General features: G+C 43.6%; 1 protein-coding gene across 20 annotated transcripts in view; it reads right to left on the reverse strand.

Moving 5' to 3' along the window:
* LOC106590302 (abl interactor 1) overlaps positions 1–24,079 on the reverse strand; it is a 66,768-nt gene that overhangs the window by 32,060 nt on the left and 10,629 nt on the right. For 16 of the 20 annotated variants that reach the window (XM_082970727.1, XM_014181169.3, XM_014181165.3 and 13 more), the window contains exons 2-3: positions 18,575–18,742; positions 4,231–4,407 (exon numbers count right to left, since the gene is read on the reverse strand). In XM_082970727.1, the coding sequence (XP_082826853.1) occupies positions 4,231–4,407; positions 18,575–18,742 (345 nt within the window). Of the gene's footprint in view, positions 1–4,230; positions 4,408–5,594; positions 6,086–18,574; positions 18,743–24,079 lie in introns of those variants that run through there. The other 4 variants (XM_045710881.2, XM_045710882.2, XM_014181172.3 and 1 more) reach the window with 3 other exon arrangements.

Genomic DNA, 24,079 nt, shown 5'->3' on the forward strand with positions numbered 1-24,079 from the left:
CCCCCCCCCCCCCCCCCCTTCCGTTATTGTAGGCAGAATATCAATTAATGCAGAGTATTGATGTTAAATATCGACTTCCTCGCTGGGCTGTGACATACACAGTTGAGAGGAAATGGGTAATAAATGCCTTCCCAGGCCTTATGTACAGTGTGTGTGTGTGTGTGTGTGTGTGTGTGTGCGTGTGTGTGTGTGGTTCTGTGCGCGCGTAGTCCCTCCCACTCTTAACAGCCTCTAGCCTAATCCCCCATTCACACCCACCAGACGTGCACTACACAATGAATCAGTGTGGATTACACATAGTGGGACAAGTGGGTGTTAGGTCCTCCAAATGGAAACATCAAATGATTCTTGGAAGGATGCATATAATGGTAATGGGCACCATAATGGTGAAAGAGAGGGAGTGAGAACCTTTAATGGTGGAATAAACCTAGAGTAGATCATTCTAAGGCGCCATAGACCTTCACTCTGCACTTATTGACAAAAAGCATTCGAAATATCAGCAGACTTCAAACGGATGGACTAAAGTGGAAACATGACATTCCATCGTTAAATCAAAGCTTACAGTATATGTACATTACTCTTTATTCAGTTTTCAATCATCTTTCTGTTGTCATAATGTAATATGACAGGTATCTTGATAATGTTATAACAGCTTATAGTAATTTAGACCAACCATGATTTGTCACCTATGTGGGGACATTATGACATGACATGACAGAGCGCCATGGTGGATAACATGGTATTTTGAAGCCTTTTCAGTTTACATCAGCCCACACACACACGCCACTCTGTTGTGACATACAAGTGCTATGTGATTTGTGGGCTTGTAAATTGAGTGACATGATGGCTTTTATCCTGCCTTATCATTGCCCATCCTTCTACTGGTCGACAACGATGGCCACTTAATCCAATCTGCCCGACAGCAGCGATTGATTTATGGGGGAGTTAGAATCGGAGGGGAGATGGAGGTCACAAAATGGCCCCGGTCATCGGGGCTCTGAAGCTGCTGTCATGACGACCTATATGACCTTTAACATTAACCCTAGGGCCTCTACTACTCAATCATTTGTTTGCCAGCAACATAGTATGGGCTGCATTTAAAGAGCGGAAGTCTTGAGAGAATGCTTAAAGAAACTTAAAAAATAAAACAATAATTCAGTGTTACCATGGCTTCATTAAATTGTTAATGAAGCCATGAAGGATTTGTGAGAGCACAGCTCAATATCAGAGAGAAATAGGAGAAACGATTACGAGGGCGGTTCAGAAGTACGTGCTTTTAAAAAGTCTCAAATTAATCTCTGGGTTGTTCCACGAAATGGGTGCCTTTTGCGAACTAGAAATTGTGCACAAATATTGAATTTTAAAAGCCCAGTAAATAAAATTGTGCCTTTTAATATAGACTACAAGGAAAATTCAATAAATCAGATGTTTTATATGAATAAAGACTTGCCAAAATGCAGCATTTTGACATGTCCCTCTGTGCATCCTCTGTGACTTCTAGGGAAGATTTTAACCCAGTTCATATCTGACCACAACCACAAGTTTTCACCATCATTGTAAAACACTAGTTATTTTGTTGCTTTGACAAAGTCACTTCTGAAGATTACAATCAATCAATCAATATATATATATATATATATATATATATACACACACACACACACACACACACACACACAGTGAGGGGAAAAAGTATTTGATCCCCTGCTGATTTTGTACATTGGCCCACTGACAAAGAAATGATCAGTCTATAATTTAAATGGTAGGTTTATTTGAACAGTGAGAGACAGAATAACAACAAAAAAATCCAGAAAAACGCATGTCAAAAATGTTATTAATTGATTTGCATTTTAATCAGGGAAATAAGTATTTGACCCCTCTGCAAAACATGACTTAGTACTTGGTGGCAAAACCCTTGTTGGCAATCACAGAGGTCAGACGTTTCTTGTAGTTGGCCACCAGGTTTGCACACATCTCAGGAGGGATTTTGTCCCACTCCTCTTTGCAGATCTTCTCCAAGTCATTAAGGTTTCGAGGCTGACGTTTGGCAACTCGAACCTTCAGCTCCCTCCACAGATTTTCTATGGGATTAAGGTCTGGAGACTGGCTAGGCCACTCCAGGACATTAATGTACTTCTTCTTGAGCCCCTCCTTTGTTGCCTTGGCCGTGTGTTTTGGGTCATTGTCATGCTGGAATACCCATCCACGACCCATTTTCAATGCCCTGGCTGAGAGGAGGAGGTTCTCACCCAAGACTTGACGGTACATGGCCCCGTCCATCGTCCCTTTGATGCGGTGAAGTTGTCCTGTCCCCTTAGCAGAAAAACACCCCCAAAGCATAATGTTTCCACCTCCATGTTTGATGATGGGGATGGTGTTCTTGGGGTCATAGGCAGCATTCCTCCTCCTCCAAACACGGCGAGTTGAGTTGATGCCAAAGAGCTCCATTTTGGTCTCCTCTGACCACAACACTTTCACCCAGTTGTCCTCTGAATCATTCAGATGTTCATTGGCAAACTTCAGACAGGCATGTATATGTGCTTTCTTGAGCAGGGGGACATTGCGGGCGCTGCAGGATTTCAGTCCTTCACGGCGTAGTGTGTTATCAATTGTTTTCTTGGTGACTATGGTCCCAGCTGCCTTGAGATCATTGACAAGATCCTCCCGTGTAGTTCTGGTCTGATTCCTCACCGTTCTCATGATCATTGCAACTCCATGAGGTGAGATCTTGCATGGAGCCCCAGGCCGAGGGAGATTGACAGTTCTTTTGTGTTTCTTCCATTTGCGAATAATCGCACCAATTGTTGTCACCTTCTCACCAAGCTGCTTGGCGATGGTCTTGTGTAGGTCTACAATCTTGTCCCTGACATCCTTGGAGAGCTCTTTGGTCTTGGCCATGGTGGAGAGTTTAGAATCTGATTGATTGCTTCTGTGGACAGGTGTCTTATATACAGGTAACAAACTGAGATTGGGAGCACTCCCTTTAAGAGTGTGCTCCTAATCTCAGCTCGTTGCCTGTATAAAAGACACCTGGGAGCCAGAAATCTTTCTGATTGAGAGGGGGTCAAATACTTATTTCCCTCATTAAAACGCAAACCATTTTATAACATTTTTGACATGCGTTTTTCTGGATTTTTTTGTTGTTATTCTGTCTCTCACTGTTCAAATAAACCTACCTTTAAAATTATAGACTGATCATTTCTGTCTCAGTGGGCAAACGTACAAAATCAGCAGGGGATCAAATACTTTTTCCCCCCTCACTGTGTGTGTGTGTGTGTGTGTGTGTGTGTGTGTGTGTGTGTGTGTGTGTATATATATATATATATATCATGTACCCTTTTGACATGTACCCTAACATGTAATATTTTCATATTTTAAAACATTCATTCGAAATTCCTTTTATTTTTCGAAGACTAACAAAAACAAGGGTCTCTCAACAGAGCACTGAGCGGACACTGCATAATCTTTTAATTTTCAAAGCCTTTTACATTTAATTCAGCTCGTGTCATCCTAATTTTACTTTAAAATGACCTGCGGAAACAACTTTGAACGACCACAAAATACAAAATCCTCCTGTTGCGAGGAACCTGCGCCGCTCAGTCAGCAGAGCTCAGTGCTAATTATCGGAAGTATTAGGTTACAAAGTAAAAGGTTACTTTTCAGATACAATGTTCATGATATGCTAGAGAAAGAACCCACCGAATGACTCAGAACATGAACAATCATATTTGTCTTGGTAAAATGTATTTTATAACCTAAGGAAGTTCAAATTTCATCATCAAAGTGCATCAAAGGACACCCTACACCAAGTTACACTGCTCAAAAGGCACCTAATTGGTGGATGACCCCTTTACTCACCCTTTTCACAGAGCTCTCTAAGAGTAGCTCAGTTTTTAGAAAGCTATCAATTATATCAATCCTTAGTTGATTCCAACCCCCCACCTTGGGTCCTACAGAGAATATTCCTGCACGGTCAGCTATGTGCATTCTATGGATGAAAATGAAACAGTGAGAGAGAGAGAGAAGAAAATAAAACACACAAAGAGGGAGAGTGACATAAAAATGTAAAAGAGGTGTATAGAAATAAGGGGACGAATCCAGGGCGTGTTAAAGAGAGAAGAACAGAGATGGAGAACCATTGGAATACTTGACACAAATAAGAAAATGAGGAAAGGACCCCAAAATGTAGACGAGGGATAAAGAGAGAAAGACAGGGGACACGAAGCTCACCTTGACCCCGTGGCCCACATCGTCCAGCACGTTGTAGTCGATGGGCTTCCTGATGTATCGGACCGGCCGCTCCATGTTGGCAGGGGCGATGATCTTGTGGGTCCTCGACGTGTTCTTGTTGGTGGTGAGGATCCCGATCTCTCGCCTGGCCACCTTCTCCTTGTGGATGTCCACCGTCTAGCGACACGGGAAGGGGGGGGGGGAGAAAGACATGATAAGTGCCTTATACAAGAGCTGTGGGACATGGAGCAGGGACCTTTGATTGAATTACAACCTTGTCATATAGTAACTAAAGTGGGTTTAATTGAATCATGTCGCGGCGGTTTTCATCACCAAGCTCGCAATCCCTTTACGTAGCTGGTACACACCAGCAAAAATCAATTACGGTACATAATAGAAGCCGAATGGAAGCCGTAATGACCCGCCGTGTACAGACCATGATGCCTTTGGCTTCCCTCCAAAATCGGTAGTGACATGTTGTTCAATGCTGTCATAAATGAACAAAACACTATGGTGAAGACTACTCACTTCTACCACCAATAATTCATTCTTGAGTTATGGTGATTCCAGGATATTATCATTTGCCCTCTTGAAACAGTAAGCCTCCGACTATTTCAATTGATGACTTGTACCATTTAAACTCAGCAAAGCACCAGGAATAAGGTCAACTAGCAATGCAATCATTTGAGAACCCTATAGCATTAAAACAAAACTACAGGCATAAAGCATGTGCATTCATTAGACACAGAAACCTAAACTTGAATCATACGTCAGTATTATCAAATCTAAATACAGTGTCCTACAATGCATATTTCCAGGGATCTCGTTTCTATCCATTATAACTAAATCTTCAATGTTAGAAGGCTGATAAAATAATGAAGCCCAAGGCCAAAATGAGATATATTATTGAAGTTTCATGGAGAGAAAGGAATGTTTTGCTTCTGTAAATTATGGCTGTTTGATACATCGCCTACTGCTCTTTAAAACTGACTAATTATCTCATCCTTTCATTTATAGGCTCCAGTCCACCACTTCTGTTAAGACCCATGGGCATTTGCATAGCAACAAAGTGTGTGTGTTTGAGAGAGAGCTAGAGAGAGAGAGTGGGAGAGAGGAGAAGAAGAGTGAGAGTGTGAGAAAGTTTGTTCCTCTCACTCACAACAGACTGAATGTGTTGGTGTGTGTGTGTGAATAGTTTGGAGGTATGCATGTGCACACACTGCGGTATGAACCAGGTCTAACCAAGGCCCACACACACACAGACAGAGGATCTCTAAAGTTGACCCTTCCCAGAGGACCACGCCACACAGAATGCCCCGTTGAATTTCAGGGCTACACTCAAACTCTCTGCCAACTACACTTACCATTACGAGTCAGCGAAGCACTGGGCCTTCCTCAGCCGTAAGAACCCGGTGTGACGGTTCTTTGAGATTTGTCTGAGGTCGTTTGTCATCACTGTACTGTGTCTAGACTGTTTACTGAAGTATCCTGCATCCAAAGACTGAGAAAGACGCTGGAGATATCAAAGATCCCATGCAGACTGACAGTAATGAGAGCAGAGTATTGTGACAGGGTGCAGAAGAGCTATGAAAGGCTCCGTCTTATCAGCTGGAGAGGAACAGTCATCCTTTTCAAGATTCCCTTTTTGATTGGATTGTTTTCATGTTCAAGCAACAGGGATTTTCCTCACAGCGTCTAGGAGAAGAGAGAACTGCTCAGTTCGGCAAGTGATGGTAAATCAGTCACAGTTCTACCCATCACAACAAGTACTACCATCCCAACCAATGTGAAATCTATCAAAATGATCACCGTCAATGTCATCGTTTTTCCATTCTCTCCTTTCCCGGGCTCCAATCGGGCATAGAAGAGCCATAAAGCAAATGATCTTCCTCAGAGGAGATGAAAGGGGACCAATGTCAGCCGAGGGCCGGCCCGGGTAGTCAAACCAACGGCTTTCTCAGGGGAGGGAATGCTGGCCAGAGCCAACAGACAGAGGATTCCATTCATGCCACAGACAGACAGGACTCTGGACTTTGAGTCTGCCTTATCTCGGAGAAGAGAAAATGAACTAGAGTTTGTTAGGTAGCGTTTGCACTGTTAGCGCTGTGACAGTAAGTTGGCGTCATCTACTTCTGTATATCGGTAGTTACTTCATTACCAGCTCATGCGTAATATTTGCTCCCATACAAATCCTCTCCATGATCCATAAAGAAACAATATTCTCTTCAAAATGCCTTGTGTATTTTTATGAGTTAAAAGGAGAAAGGGGGCGAGTCGATAACAGTAGTCCATTATGACTTGTGATTGGACGGCAGGACATAAGTGCACTTTATTCAAAAGGACTAGTCCAACAAACCCTTCAATGTGTACGGCACTGAGCCGTGTACCAAACGTCCTCCAAACATTCTGGTCTACCATCAGAGTGATAAGGTTGTTTTCTAACCCAACATCCAATAATTGAGCAGAGAGACTGGGGGAGGTTTACAGCAGGCTTTCATAACACTGAATTATGAACGCCGGGGTACTGGGAAAATAAAATAAACCCAACACTGGTCCCAGTAAATCAATTCTCAGTTAGATCAAGAGGTTCAGTGAGTGGCTTGCAGAGAGCAGTGAGGACTGATGGTCAGAGGAGTGGAGTTAAGTGTTCCTGGCCGTATTCCAACAGTCCAGTCTATGACCTTACCTCACCCTATTTGGCACCCACAACAGAGCAACATATGGGAGGGGGGGGGGGGGGGGGTCCTGTTGGGTTAGATTCCATTGTAAAGAGTAAAGAAACAGGCTAGGTGGTTTGAGAAATCACTATTTTATTAGTAGGATGGATGACTCAACAGCAGTTGTCACTTGTCACCAAGTGGTAAGCTACTTGTGGTTACAGTAAGTTGTTCCCGCAATGATTATTCATTTAACAACCTCTTCAGAGGCTTCTGGAAAAGTTCAGCTATAGGAAGTGAACGATGCGCAGAAGAAAAACTAGGACCGTAGCAAAAGAACCCGTCAGTGATATACCGCAGCTAGACTTGGAAACTGACCCCTGATGTTAGAACGCACTAACGCTCCTTATCAGACTACACAGTGTAGCACAAACAGCCGTGCAGCTGGCATCGGGAGGAAGTTAATACCCTTCCTGTGTGAGAAGAAAATAGCTTTGCTGAAGTACGGCTCACAAATGTTACACAAGTGTTCAGACTTTGAGAGACAAAGTATTAGGGATTTCTTAGAGAAAAAAATAAATAAAGGATTTCGACCAAAATTGATGTGTGCTCAATCAAAATGTTTGCCGACTGAGATAGGTTTTTTCAGTTCAGTATCAAACTGGCTGCTCGGTCACACGTCCATACCAAAAGTCCTTTCCTCATGAATGTTAAACTAGTATTGTGCAAAGCTTAAAATGAGGATGCATGGTGAATGGCTATTCCCTTCCAGTCTCAAACCAGACAAAGAGTTCAATCAATGCTGTTTTTCAGAATGACTTTTGCTGACCAGTGCTGAACTGGCTTTATAAAAAGAACCTTTTCAGGTCTACAGCTGAGCACAATACCAGCCGATTTGCGTTTGTACTTCAGGAGGCTGTCTGGAGTTCTGCTGAATAGACCTTGCCCAGCTGGAAGGACGATTCACATGTGTTCTCAATCACTGTCATCCACATGCCCCGAGTCGGCTCGCTTTTATCCCAGAACACACTGGGCAGCCTTGGTTTGGCCTTCTCTGTCAGCAAGCCTTTAGGAATGTGTGTGTGCAAGTGTGTCCGTGTGGAAATGAAGGAGCTCCTCCATTTCTCTCTACTTCTTATCTCTGGACCTTTATTCTTCTCCCTCTCTCTCTCCCTTGCCCAGCAAATCCTCTCCTCCTCTTCGTCAACCTCTTGTCCTCTTTTCTTATCTTGCCTTCCTTTGCTTTTTGATTTCCATCATGTTCCATTTTTCCCCTCACCTCACCCCGCTCAGCCTTTTTCCTCTCCTTCTGCCACTCCTCTCTTTCCACTCACCCACCTTAAACCCAGTGAATTGTCACCCTCTTCCATGATTGGAGGACCTTGGTCACCATTTGTCTTGCTGCCAGTTCATTCCTTCCCCATCATGCATCTACCAGCTGGAGTCCATGGCTATTTCAGGACATTAAAGCAAATGTCATTTTTTGAAGATGAGGAAGTAATCCCTTCCATTTGGGCTGTGGGTGGCTGGTCAACCTTTTCACTGTACACCAACACTGTGGTTGCTATGTTGGATTGTCGTGTTCTTCGTAGCAGCAACAAGAAACTGCTTCAGTAAAGACTTGTCCGAGTACTTTCTCTCAATATTGTGAGAAACAAGCTCAGAACATAGTTCAAAATGTCTGCTGTAACTAGTTCCCCCAAGTGGTAAAGACTAGTATAAGTGGAATCTCACACACACACACACACACACACACACACACACACACACACTGTGATGATGGATCCCGGCTGGATGATGTCTCAGACTAATGGGATGGGGTTGTTGACCCCGGTCTCCCTCCCTCTCTATATTGATTTACACCTCAACTGATTCCTCAGACAGTGGGGGGGGGGGGGGGAGAGGAGGGGAGAGAATTGACACATTTACACAAGGGCCCTCCACATCATCAGCAGGGGGATTATAAATCTCACACAGGCAGGGCAGAGAATCAAAGAACCTGGAATGGAATTTCGGAGCCTTTCGTAAACCTGGCTTGACATCTGTCTTCAGACATACCGTACACACACGCTGTTCTGTAGAAAATCAGGGGGAGAGAGATAGAAAAAGGAGAATCTCCATACTTTGATTTGCTGCAGAGAGTTGGTTTCACTGCTGTAACTGACAGAAAGAAAAATGGCAGTTTCAGCGCTTTGGCAGCGTGGTAGGAGGATGATAGCCGCAATAAAAACGGCAGCTTTGCACAAATCCATGGACGAACAGAAATCCAACAGATCTGTAGCCATACGGTTGGGCTGGGTGAACATTACCGAACAAATATTCCCTTCATGCCACTGTGTGTGTGTGTGTGTGTGTGTGTGTGTGTGTGTGTGTGTGTGTGTGTGTGTGTGTGGTTAGCTCGACTGGACAAATGTGCCAATGGATAATAATAGAGTTTAACCATACATGATTATATTTGGACAGAAAGAGAGAAAACGGAAATGCCCAGATGTTTCAGCAAACTGGCAGAGTCAGCCGCTTCCTGGAGAGATACCACCCACACACAAAAAGTATCTAAAACCCGAACCGTTTGAGCTACAAAACTAACAAGTCACTACCATCGAAAGATGACTCTCACGAACAGGGCAGTGTCGGTTGTTTTGCTCTTCGACATCCACAAGCTTTAACGGCAGTCGTCTGAACTCTGTCGCAGATGTCCTAATTTTGAACAGGTCTTCTCACAAAAATCAACTGTCCAGAACGAAAAGGTCGGAGCAACAAACTAATGCCACCAATATCGAAAGGGGAGACTCGCGAGCACAAAGGTGTTAGTTGTTTTGCTCTACGATGCACACAAGCTTACGGGGATCGTCTGAAGGTAACCCAGGACCGGTCTGACCAAATGGCACAACGTTCATAGGGGGTAAAAAAAAGGATAACGAATAACATGCCCAAACATGTCAACAAAAAAAATAAATCAGAGTTTTCTTATTTATATCTCTCAGATATAGTACAGACACTTCAAAAACTTAAGCCTTGTGATTTTTTTTGGGGGGGGGGGGGCTGTCTATTTTTCCATGTACAGATGTGTATCTATGAGCTATAGCAGTAAAGGCCAAATTCAATGTTTACTGAAATTACTCTTTTTTTTTTTTTTTATACATACAGGAGTTCTAAAATCAAATGGCTAAATGATGCCTTTCATGACCATCTTAAAACAATTCCATATGTTAACTTAATGCGATCTAAGGCCACGGTATCTTCACCGATAGCAGAAGACACAACGAGTTACAACAATGAAGCTCTATCACAACTCTCACTGTGTCTGGCTTCTGCCAACTTGACCAAGCACATCTATCTGTGGCGTGAGAAACAACAGCGGTTCCGGAAAGGTGAGGACAGATCACTCAAAGACAAACCTATAGCCTGGCTTCTGTCGGTTTCTCAGGGCACTGAACGTCATCCGCGGTGCGAGCCATCACGGCTGTCTAGGAGCACTGAGAAAGCCCAGTTTCCCCAGCACATCATGTGAGAGCTTCCATCTAACGAGTGAGACAAAATGTCCACTCAAGGAGTCCTCTAGGGGACCAGGTTCTGGCAGCATATGTAGAGTCTCTTCGGAAAAACAGAACTCCTCCGGTGAATCTAACACCCGCTCTCTAGAACACTTTCAATATTGCATAGCCGGGGGCAGGGGGGGGGGGGGGGGGGCGGAAGAGACCAGCTAACTATTTGTCCGGTGTGAGAAAACTAAGGCAGATTGTCTTTCCCCATCAGTGAAAAACAGTATATCAGAGAGTCGGGACAACATGCCAAGGTCGACCATTTGTTTGTGGACACAGCACATTTGGGGTTTCTGTACAAAAACACCTACTGTGATTTTTCCCATGTAGCCTAGGCATGTCGCCAATATCAAGTCAAAGACTGGACTCTCAAATTCAAGTACAGAACGGACCATATTAGCATTGCAGAAGCTACATTCGCATATTGGGTTGGGTTAAAACGTCCCACTTTACACAACTGCACCACATTGACATTGAAAATAAAAATTAAAAGTGGGCTGTTCCTCGAAATGAGTGCCTTTTGCGAGCCTTTGATATTTAAAGTAGAATTTGTGCACCAGTATTGAATTATAAAAGCCTGTTATATTAAATTAAGTGCCTTTTAATATAGACCACATGGAGAATTCAACAAATCAGATTTTTTCAATGAATAGACTTGCTAAATTTCCAAAATGCCGCATTCTGACATGTCCCTCATTGCGCCCTCTGTGACGTCTTGGAAGATTTAACCCACGTAATCCCATGGCTAAGGGTTAGGGAAAATATATTTACTTGGATTCTCCCCAATTTCGTGGTATGCAATTGGTAGTTACAGTCTTGCTGTAACTCCCTTACGGTGTCAGGAGAGGACAAGGAAATCCCTGCCGGCCAAACCCTCCCCACGCTGGGCCAATTGTGCGACGCCCCATGGGTCCCCCGGTCGCGGCCGGCTACAACAGAGCCTGGACTCGAACCCAGAATCTCTAGTGGCACAGCTAGCACTGCGATGCCACTGCGCCACTCGGGAAGCCCTTGAAAATATAATAAAAAATAAAAAAAGGAACACATTTTTACTCCCCATTTAATCCTGAAAATTCACAGAAAAAAAAGCTGTCCGTGTTTGTTTGTATGGTCCACCACTCATCACGAGTGTCAGTATAGCATGATTTGGAGTAGGGGAAGGGTGCTTTCCTATGCATCATCAGACCAGCTTCCCTGTTCTGTGTTAACTTCTAACCCCTTTTCCCCTTCCCCCTTTCAAAGCTTCCTCCTTGGAAAAACATTCCTCTCCGCGTAACAAACCATCTTCAATTAGATCCAATCATATTTTCCGGCGCTCTACTGTTCCTCATGGCTCTATGAACACCAGTGGGACATTCCCATCTAGAGGAGACAGAAATCAAAATGCCGTTCCTCAAAGCTAAGCCCTAGTCAGTGTTTTCCCTAGGTCTTCGTATCAGGCGGGGCCCAACTATCTCGGAAGCGTCACCAAAAAGGTAGACCGCTGAAGACCATGCTCCATATACCGTATGTGCCAATCAGAAATGCCCACCTGCGTAATTACTGATTAGCTGTGTGAGTGGCAGATGTTTAGAACCAGCCTGAGAATACACTCTGGATGGCAGTGCTTCATTTCAAAGCCCCTAAAACCTAAAATAGCATTTTAACAAATTCAGGAAATGGAAAAAGTCCTGACTTTTCAAGAATGTTCTTGGTTTTCCTACCTTGTAAGGACATTCTTGACCTGATAATGTAGCCACACACACACACCATGCATACAAATACATCCATTCCAACCCTACCCTATGTGCAGTTACTTGCATAGAGAAAGGCACGCATGACAGAGAAAGGACACACTGACAAGCATTGGGATTAGCAGGAAACACCGGCCCCCCAGCCACGTACATACGCTCATCTGTGGAAGTTCATATCCTGTTTGGATGAAATCCATCACCGCCCAGCACACAGCAGCATGAGGGAGGTCAGAGTCAGCACACACACACAGGCAGCAGGGGCTTTTCTGCATAGAAAGGTCTTTGGGCGGGCCACGTTTATTTATTATCTGTATAATTTTGGGATGGAAAAACATTCAATATAAACGTCTACAACCAGATATCAAGTGTGTAGAGAATATAATGGCCCTATATCTTAAAAAAAAAAGAAGATCATCTTTGAGAACTAACAATCACCAGAATTAAATCTAGTCAGCCAGGCCGTTGCTGTAAATGAGAATGTGTTCTCAATCAACTTACCTGGTAAAGTAAGGTTCAAATAAATCAAACAACTCCAGAAGTTAAGCATTCAGGAATATTGATATTGTCACTCAGATAGCATAAACACAGGCAAAACGAGTAGAATTGAAGGAAATTAGCTTTAAAACTGAAAACAAAAAATGTATTCTCAGACACATGACAGGATATGTAGAATTGTGTGTAGAGGTGGCAGGTAGCCTAGCGGTTAGGAGCGTTGGGCCAGTAACCGAATGGTCCCTGGATCGAATTTCCGAGGCGACCAGATGAAGAAAAAAAAAAAAAATCTCTCGATGTGCCCTTGAGCAAGGCACTTAACCCTAATTCCTTTAAAAACAGCTACGCCGTGTCACTGCGGTCAGCGACAGCGCCATTGACCCCCACCACGCACACCCCCTATAACCCATTTTGATCCAGATTTCCATTTTAAAACACACACACACACACAGCTGTGCTCATACTAATTAGCACGAACGCGTCACATGCACGCAGTCCTATAATCTCAAAACAATCAACTATCGAGAGCCGTGTATTATAGAGTTGTGGTGTGGCAGATTCTTGGCGCATGGAATAACTCAGCGTTGTGAGCAGCACTGACTTCAATTAGCTGTCTGGCAGGCCCAAGTGCATCCGTGCCACAGAGGAACCTCATGAAACGAGGTGATTTACAGTAAGTAGTGTGAACGACCGTGGCAGCCAAGTGAGTGGTATTCTGTTTGATGCTTTCACATGCACTGTTTGACATACAGAGTGTACAAAACATTAGGAACACCTTCCTAATATTGAGTTGCACCTTTTGCCCTCAGAACAGCCTCAATTTGTCAGGGCATGGACTCCACAAGGTGTCGAAAGCGGTCCACAGGGATGTTGGCCCATGTTGACTCCAATGCTTCCCACAGTTGTGTCCAGTTGGCGGGAAGTCCAGTGGGTGGTGGACCATTCTTGATACACACGGGAAACTGTTGAGCATGAAAAACCCAGCAGCGTTGCAGTTCTAGACACACCTGGTACCTATTACCATACCCCGTTCAAAGGCACTTAAATATTGTACTTGCCCATTGACCCCCTGAATGGCACACATACACAATCCATGTCTCAATTGTCAAGGCTTAAAAATCCTTCTTTAACCTGTCTCCTCCCCTTCATCTACACTGATTTGAAGTGGATTTAACAGGTGACAAAGGATCATATAGCTTTCACCTGAATTCACTTGGTCAGTCTCATGGAAATCGGTGTTCCTAATGTTTTGTACACAGTGTAGACAGCTCTGCGAAGTCTGATACCATCGCTAGCTGGGCTTCTCCCTTTACCAAAATATTCAAAACACGCTCATCTTTACTGTGCATGAATAAACATGCATGCGCACACACACTTTCCTCTTAACACGGGGTATGACGGAGAGATGTTCTCTCTGTGTGAAGCCCACTCTGATGCTGGGACAGACAAAACGCTCCCTGTTCACTGCTTCTCACACAGCACAAGGTGACACACCAGTCTATTCTCTCCTCGGCCTCAGATACCAGGGCTGGGAATTAACAAAAAGGACCTCGCGACACGATATTATCGCGATACTTAGGTGCCGATACGACATATATTGCGATTCTCACGATTCTACAGTATATGTATTGCTATTCGATACTGTGATTTTATTGCAATTCAATGTTCCAAACATACTGCTCAACATACTTCTGCTGCAGAGGTCCAAGAAAGAGCCATGAAGAAAACTTGTTTTGGAGAACAAGCTATGAAGTTAAAATACTGGCGTTTTGGTGCAGGTACAGCCAACTAGAGCAAAACTCATATTGCGATAGTCAAAACGATATAAATCGTCAAAAATCAACAACAACAAAAATCCCGATATGTAACTGTATCGATTCCCCCCTCCAACCCCCCCCCCCATCACTACTAGATACTGCAGGGAAACCCTGTTTATCAACGGCAACGGTGAGAGAATTGGCAGGGTGTTGTAACACAATCTCCACACACACAGAAAGTCCCAACCATCACTACATACAGCATAAGGAAACATGCATAGCCATGTATACAGCAGGAAGACCAAGACAGTCAATGGACGCCAATAGCTAAAGACTTAGCAACACACACGCAAATGTATAGCCTCAAATTATGTTCTAAACATCACATTTCACCCCCCTCATATTCTTTGACTGCTACATTAAAGGCTATGCGATCATACAAATTGCATCTTTAACTCAGGATGCGCTGCATTAGGCCTACTGATTGCTAGATGTAGATGCTAGAAAGCCACCACAGGGAGGAAGGGAGAAGGTGCCCACACAGACACCAGTCAGCGGACACTCCCTATTCCTTAACCATGGGATAACCTTCCAGACGCCAGGCCTGGCCACACCACGCCCAGGAGGATCACTGTCATCAGCCCCATCCACCACCACATTCTGGATCACCACCACCCATAGCTTGGCATCTAAAAGGAATGACTGAGGGAATTATGACAAGAATTAGACACGACCTCCTCTGCGAGGAGATCAAGTGAAATAAGCGATTTGTAACGTTCTGAGAACAAGCCACTCAGAGCACCAACATCCCTACACTATTGTCCATTTCCTGATAGCTTACATAGGTTCTGAGAATTCACTCTCACACACTTCAGCTTTTTTTTAAAAGTGCTTGCAATGTGTCGCAGTCTTCCCTCCTCATTTCCCATTCACCACCAGAACGTAAGCTGGGCTATTCTCCAGTCTGCCCGCGAGCTGGGAGTGAACTCGGCGCTAGTTTTTATAATGATCCATCTCTGAACAGGACAAGAGAGCGATAAAAACAGCCACAGCTTGTGGATCCTAGCACTAACTCGATTATTACCGCAGAGATTGGACATCAGTCCACAGCGACTGGACAGGGATATCATTCTAGTTCAGTCTACACATCATTCCTAGCTATCAATATCCCAAAGAGAGCAGTGGAGGGTCCTCAGAGTAGGAGGGAGATAACCACACTCCTCAGTGAATTTAATAAAAATAGGGGAATGTTTAAAAGTTAGCCATTTTAGATAAAACTATACTAAATATATTCAAGTCACCACATAATTGATTAAAACTATTTTGTAATGAAGGTCTACAGTAGCCTCAACAGCATTCTGTTGGGTAGCACCATGGTGTGGCCAGAGGACAGCTAGTTTCTGTCCTCCCCTTAATACATTGACTTCAATACAAGACCTAGGAGGCTCATGGGTCTCACCCCCTTCCATAGACTTACACAGTAATTTTGACAACTTCCCGAAGACATCCTCCAACCTATCAGAGCTCTTGCAGCATGAACTGACGTTGTCCACCTAATCAAAGGATTAGAGAATTCATCTAGTCCTGAAAGCATAAGCTACAGCTAGCTAGCACTGCAGTGCATAAAATGTGGTGAGTAGTTGACTCAAAGAGAGAGAAAGACCATAGAACAGTTTTGAACAAATTCATTTCATTAAAAATTCAGAAGCGAGAGCAAGAGATTTTTATATATATAAAAAAAATCCCCCACTTTCACTTAGCTAGCGAATGCAGCTAGCTAGCTTGCCTACTCAGACATGCAACTCAAACAGAGAGGGATGCTATGTTACCTAGCTGGCTATGGATATCCAACACTGGTACTCTTCCAAGTCAAGGTAAGCCTTTGGTTTTTATAAATGTATTGCCACTGGGGCCCGCCGTTGTAACTAATAAACTGCTTTCTGACTGTACTGCATGATTGTAGCAGGTTTAATTACGCGTTCTAGTAGCTATGTTATGACGTTAACTAATATGGTGACAACAATGTAGGCTGTGTGTAGCAGTTATGATATGAAGGTCCGGCTTGGAAAGATTTTTTCGCTTGGTCACAGACAGCTGATGTGTTGTGCACCGAAGTCCACAAGCAAAGGGAAAAGGTGAGAGGAGGAGAGCTCATAGATGAGAGAAGGAATTCGACAACGAGCAAAATGATCATGCTGTTTGTATCTGGCTGCTATGAAAGTGAACTGTGTTCGATCAGGGGAGTATTCATTCTGCCAATTCTGTTGAAAACCGTTTAAACTGGAGCAAACGAAACGGGGTATTAACATACCTGAATATGTCCAATAGAAACTCCCGTTTGCATTAAGGATTACACCCTAGATCAGCTAGATGCAGGCAAGAGTGTGCAATGCAGTTTTGAACATGTCACCTTGATTACTAAAATCTCTCTCTCAACTTGCGCAACTACATTGTAAACTTTTCATACATAGGCTAGGTTGTAGCTAACTTATGATGGGTATAGGGAAAATTTGAGTGTCATTAGTATGCCCCTCAAAAATAGTCCCCCCTCATCTTAAATGTTACAGGCAGAGTCAGACAGACACAGAGAGAGTCAGTCAGACAGACACAGAGAGAGTCAGACACAGAGAGAGTCAGACAGAGAGACAAGGCTTATCATGACTAGCTATTAATCTAGTTAATTAGCAAAATAAATAAGATAGTATGTTTTCCATGGCAAAACTGAAAACAAAGAAGACTAAACTCTTTGGTCCTATAAAAACCTGCTGTATGTAAAATAGTGTGTGCTATAGCTGGGAAAATAAATGTGACTCTGGATAACAACAGTTTCCAACATTAGGGCTGTTTTCCTAAAGAACTTTCCTTACCACGATACGAACGAGTATCACCATACTGGTATCGTTCAGAGAAGGGCATGCTATACTAACCATTCATAACTATACATCCACTCGTTGAGGAATATGCTTGTTCACAAACCAACACCTCAACCACCATGACCCCGCATGCCCTCATCTAACAACCCAGATATTGCCATGGTTACCAACACCACACAATGCTATGGCAACTAAAGACATGAGAAACCCCTGTTTTTGTCAATACAGTGAAACTGATGGGAAAATAGTATTTACACAATGAAGGCGGGTCAAAAGTGCAACGGGTGATTTGTTGTCTGTTAAGTCTTGTTTGCTTTTTTTCCCCATTTCAGAGTGGCAGGCTGTGCTTAGCAACTCAGTCAAACCAGTGCAGTGAATGAGTGTTTTCTCTCTGGTGAGCATGTTCAACAAATATCATGCTCTCTTTGCCTCTGCCGGTTCATGACCGTCAGGGATGGCTGGGATCGCTGTCATGGAGACACGAACGGAGTGGAGTTTTGGTGACATAGATGTCAGCTGTGTGCCATCTGTGAGTATTGACTCATGTCCATGACTGTTCATGTGTTCTTTCTTTGTCTCTGTTTCTCGGTTAACCTCAGTCCTCCACCGACTCGCTCATTCTCCATCTTGCTCTCCCTCACCTCCTACACTTCTCTCCATCTAGTTTCGTTCAGAGTCGTAACCTTACCTTAATCATTGGGACATTTCAGACATAGAGGAAAGGTGTCTTTTCTATTCTCCATTACCATGAAAGAAAAGCAACCAGTCAACCACGATAACAACAAGACTTGACCTGAAGGCTATGACTAAATGGTTGCATCATTTACACATAAGTCTACAGTATGATGTAGGGTTTGGCCCATTGGTCTACATTTCCCAGTTCTAGCCCATGGTGCGCTGCCATTTGTCCTTGGTCCCTTTGTTTGAGCCGAGTCCTTAATGACTTAATTGGATGAGCGGGCGGATTTACCTCCTCCAAATGGCCGTGGCCTGGCCTGTGGCCTCAGGCACAGTTTGAAATAACAGGGTGAGGCAAAGGGGCAACAGTGAGATGATCAATCAGGGTGAGACTGCACTCGCAGCCATAAAGTAGAGAACGTGAGAGGGTGTAAGTGAGAGAGAAAGAGCAACACACACAGGGAGGGATGGAGCATCAATAATTTATACAAACACACGGTCAGTCACACAGTTAAGTCAATAAAAGGCACCTTAGTCACTACAGAAAGAGGCCTTACACATACATACAGTATATGTACGTGCGTGTGTGTATGAAAGAGACTCCAATCTGACCTGAGAGATGTGGTTAATGGAGGACTCCATTCGGCGCAGCTGCGAGGCCTGGATGTCCAGCAGCTGCAGCACATTGTTGGCTAAGGCATTGATCTGGTAGGCCACGCTGGCCAGAGACTGGGTGGTGTAGGCTTTGGTCTCCTCCAGAGCTTTTCTCTTGTCTGAGGCCTGGAGGGAGCGAGAGGGAGACGCACAACGTTAGAGTCAGATCGACATTCGACAAAAGGCTTATTCCCCAGAACCCTGGTGCATCCCGACCGTCTTACGCACATTAGAAGATTCAGGAAAAACATCAAAGGATTAATTGAATTGACATCCATTTTTAAGCTGATTGGGGTGTGTGAACATTTGGCACGTTGGCCACCTGCGCTTCATTTTCATGCCTGTGACTCTTTCAAGCTCACTTGAGTGAAATCTTGGGGCAAAAAAAAAAAAAAAAACGTTTGATCTTTGTTGCATGCCCTACACTGCTCAATCATAAATCAAAGTCCGAAGAGCACTGCCTGGGGCTAAACACTGGGCTTTGATACACAGGCTGCGATATGAGGTGGGGGCGGGGAGAAAGAAAAAGGAGTTCAAACCCTGACAGAGTGAATACTCGGAGGGAAAAAGGTGGAAGTACGCCATTTAGCAGAAGCTTTTATCCAAAGTGACTTAGTCATGCATGCATACATTTTACGTATGGGTGGCCACGGGAATCCAACCCACAATTTTGTAAAAAAAAAAAAAAAAAAAGTTTAAAAATAATTCACCTTACACAGGTAAGTCAATTAAGAATAAATGTTTATTTACAACGACGACCTGTCATGGCGTTACAAGCGTCATGCTCTACCAACTGAGTTTTTTATTTATTTTTAAGTTGTGAGTCTGACAGTCATTTGTCTGGGCATAAGATCAGCTTTGTATCACAGCCACTGTGACTAAAGCCTGGTTACACCCGCTGGTTTACAACCAGAGAAGTAGTGACAGTGGGTTGACTCAAACTGCGTGTTTTGAAGGGAATGAAAGTAACAGATGTGTTGCATGATAACAGCCTCTAGGAATGAAGGGAGATTCTTCCACAGAGCAGTGACAGAGCCAAAGGCCATCTGGAGAGTACACACACGCACAAAACATGCGCACACAATCCCAGGATCACTTTCAATCCTATAATTTAATACTTCCATCAGCATACACAGCTAAACACAAAAGCGAATGTTGGCTGAAGAGCTTCAACCTGAAGAAAGGGGGATACCTAGTTAGTTGCACAACTAAATGCCTTCAACTGAAATGTGTCTTCCGCATTTAATCGGTTTACCATTTTATTTGTGGATTAATTTTCGGAGTAGAGGACCTTGTGCATTTCAGGTAAAATAAAAACCCAATGTTTATATCCCAGGACAAATTAGCTCGCAACAGCAAGCCAGCTGGCTAAATTGCCATAAATGTTTATTGCTTTTTGATCTGTCCCCAAATTAATATAGTTGGTTCAGAGTTCGTTTTGATATTTTAACCCGTGTGTCGTGATCGCGTATGGTGACAGATTTCTTGAGTTATCTTAGCTTAATTCTGATTATTTTGAGGAAAAGTATACTGACTGCGATGTCTCAAATTGACAAACAGTACACTTGTTTGGAGTCGGCTAGCCAATTTCGGCTAAGCGCCAGCCAAACTGGGGGGGGCAATCAGATTTCCTGGACACACCACTGCATCTCGCAAACACACAGTCAGCAGCATCTCCATTTGCCAACTTCACCTGACTCCAAGCTGAGGTAGTTAATTTCACGTCAGGCTCTTGGCCTGTGCTGCAATAAAGCAGAGTTAACCGTTTGAGAGAGTGGTGGATGTGCTGCTAAAAAAGCAAATCCGGGGGACGCAGGCAAACAAATCACTGTTCATGATTCCACTCGTTTGCAACGAGGCCAGCGAGATTACAACTCAGTCAGACCAAGAATAAGCGCTCTGAGCTTTGATTAACGCTGGGAGCAATATTTACATGTTTTAGACGCAATTGATTTTCTTTGTGTACAAAATATATATTGGAATAATATTTTTTTTTCAAATTATTAAAAGATTACAGTGGTCCGGACCTCTGTCCCCATGTGTAGTTATGGCCCTGTTACCTAAACTGGAATGTAGTAGACAAAGTTTCATGGATGGCATAAAAAAAGAAACCAAAACGCACCACAGCTCCTTTTAAAGACAACATACTAAGATAAGAAAAGCAAACTACAGTGATCATAAAGTGAAAGCCTACAGCTCTGGAACAGTGCAGTAGGGAGTGGAAGTCCACTAGCGTGTTTGGCTGGTTTCCTCTGGTAAGTGAGGGATCAGCAATAGAAGGTTACGAGACGAGGGTGGGACTTGGGCCTGGTTCAATAACATTTAAAATGCATCCTTTCACCACAATCCAGTCAAGCCAGATAAATGACTCACATCAAGGAAGAGAAAAGGAATGATGCCTTTTCCAAAGTATTTACATTCAAACAGGGCGTCGGGCGGGCTGCTTGGCTGACGGGGACAACTGCTGCTTGGAGGCACCATGAACAGGATGGAAAGGCCCAGACTCCCTCCCTGGGGGAAGACACTTCCAGGATCAGGACAAACTGTGTGGCCCAGGCCCTACACCCAAGAGCACTGTTACGGGTGGAAGCTACATTTACATTTGAGTAATTTAGCAGATGCTCTTATCCAAGCGACGTACATTTTGTGCATTCATCTTAAGATAGCTAGTTGAGACAACCACATATCAGTCATAGCTAGCACATTTTTCCTCAAGCTACAACTGGACAAAAGAGTGGTAAGACTGTGGGCATGGAGAGTATCTTAGACCTGGGTTTTTTTAATAAGAGGAGGTGACAGCGCAGCCTATCAAATGATATCACTCTTACCAAATCCAAGCCATTTTCCTTTTGAGCGACAAAGTCTGACCTCTTGTAGCACAAGCTTCTCAGAGGTCAAATAACAGGGATAACACTTCTAGCGTTGCTATGCGGGAACAAGTCAGAACATTCTCCTCTGCAACAAGACAAGACAGCGACAGGCAGCGTAGCTCCCGGGAAATGTACTGCTCCCCTCTACAGCTGACAGTCAGATTTGCTTTAGCACATCCTCATATCCTGGAGGGAGAAGTGCCTGGAAAATCTGGCAGAAAAATGGCAGGAATACCAGAAAAAATGGCATAGCCCTGTAAGAAAAAAATATACAAAAATAAATACTACCATGGAAGTGTTGAAATGTTCTGGAATGACATGCCACATGTATGAAAATAATGTTTAATTGACTTTATTGTCCTCAATTTCCCACCTCCTACTGCTCTCTGCACAAGACCAAGTTACACACAATACTGACGATGTATGAAATAGGTAACATTGCATGCATTGCAGCAATCTGTTGCATGCTGAATGGGGACACACGTTTGAGACATGGTGGTAAGCAACAAATCAATAAAAACCTAAAGAAAATCAGCCATCGCCAGGGATGAGCGTTTCACCCATTCTGACCAACAAAAAAAACAAGGTTGAAAACATTACACAGTGCAGTTATACACCTCCACAGATGGTCTCACTACAAGGACTGCTCTGGCAAGGTCAGAGGCAAGGTCACGCAGAGGCAAGGTCATCGGCCTCACTACAAGGACTGCTTTGTGGGACGTATTGACAGCTGAATGAGATAGGAAGCGTCGGCTGAGATAAGACAGAACTTGGGCAGCAGAGGAGAAGTGCTTTGTAGGCTGTATTGATGTGGATGGACTTGCCCAGGGGTCCAGGATGTGATAGAAGAGACGTAAAGCCAGTGGAAAAGAGATTACTACAGTGATGCCGGTAATCTGGCCGCAAGGCTACGTAGGGCCCAAAGCTAACATGCAGGAATATGTGTTTTAGCCTAGGCTCAGCCATCTCCTGATCCAGTGATCATCTTCCATAGTTTTTTTCTTTAGGCAAAGACCACGAAGCAACATCCAAGACTACACTAACCTTAAAGGCAGCAAGCCTAGTAGTTAGAGCGTAGGGCCAGTAAGCGAAAGGTTGCTAGATCGAATCCCCGAGCTGACAAGGTAAAAATCTGTTGTTCTGCCCCTGAACAAGGCAGTTAACCCACTGTTCCTAGGCCTTCATTGTAAATAAGAATTTCTTCTTAACTGACTTGCCTAGTTAAATACAGATTTAAAAAACCAACAAAAAAAACTATTCAATTAAACCTAACACAGCAGACGTAAAAGAAACGCCTGAGCGGAATTTCTTTCTTCCTTCCTGGTCGTGATAAGAAAACTGTCAAGGGAGGTTCTCTTCTGCACTGTTAAACCAATCCTGTAAATGTGGAGAAGTTAAGATGGAGTGTCGCCTTGTTAACGTCCAAAAGCGGAAGTTTGCTACAGGTTTCTTTCCATTTCCCCTGAAAAACAGATGCATCCGGGTTTTTTGGTAACCCCACTCAGGGTGAGGCTACACCAACGACACGGGCAAACTGTCAGGGCATTAATCTATAATCCAGAAACAATGGCTGACCCTGGTAAATGTGTCTGTCTGGTTTGCCTGAGATTAGATAAGATACCCAATGAGGAAGGGAACTAAAAGGTGAGCTTTAAATAGTACATTCAATCCATATCAAAATAAACCGGCATCCATAAAATATACGGGCTCTTCAAACAAGAGCTGTGTTTTCACAGACTGTAATAGCCTACAACATTCGTATCTATGTGTATTGCATCATCGAGGGCGAGGGAAAATGCAACCACACCCAGAGGGGCAAAAATATGCACAAGGAAAGCTGTGAAAAACAGAACCCCAACACAACACATCTGGGAGACTGAGCAAGTTCAACAGATAAGTGCAAGAGAAGTTACAATAACTACAATTAAATAAACTTCCGTAGAGTTGCAACTTTAAATCTGCGTTTTAAGTTGTTGCCACTTTCTGAACTGAGCAGCAGGATAAGTCCATTATTCATTTCCTTGTTCTCCACTGGGGCAGATGGGAGGCAGACTGAAAAGCTAAAAAAGGTCTTCCTGACCTTGAGAAACTGTCGTTGTGCAATTAAAAATTCCATCAGTATGTCAGGAAAGGGACACAAAGGGGAACGTTGTAGAGGGAATCTAATTTTAAAAAAGTGTCCTTTTGGAAATAACTCAAAAGTAATACAGAAAACTGCCAATTCAAACAATGGTTACTTAAATGGATTTTTATTGGTTTTGAAAAGAATGCTAAACCAAGTGTGAGCGAAGACCAGTCCAACACAAGTGATACTATTCAGAGTCACCGTCCTGTTGTAAACTGCTCCTCATCTTGTACTATTCAGTCACCTTTGAGCGGATTTCTTGGTGATTACAGTCTTATGTCCAACAACACACATACACACTAGGCTCCTTAGTTCCAGTGAAGGGAAATCTAAACGCTACAGCATACAATGATATTCTAGACGATTCTATGCTTCAAACTTTGTGGCAACAGTTTGGGGAAGGACCTTTCCTGTTTCAGCATGACAATGTCCCTGTGCCCAAAGCGAGGTCCATACAGAAATGGCTTG

This window comes from Salmo salar, chromosome 29, assembly GCF_965601325.2.
Source record: "Salmo salar chromosome 29, fSalSal1, whole genome shotgun sequence".
NCBI lineage: Eukaryota > Metazoa > Chordata > Actinopteri > Salmoniformes > Salmonidae > Salmo > Salmo salar.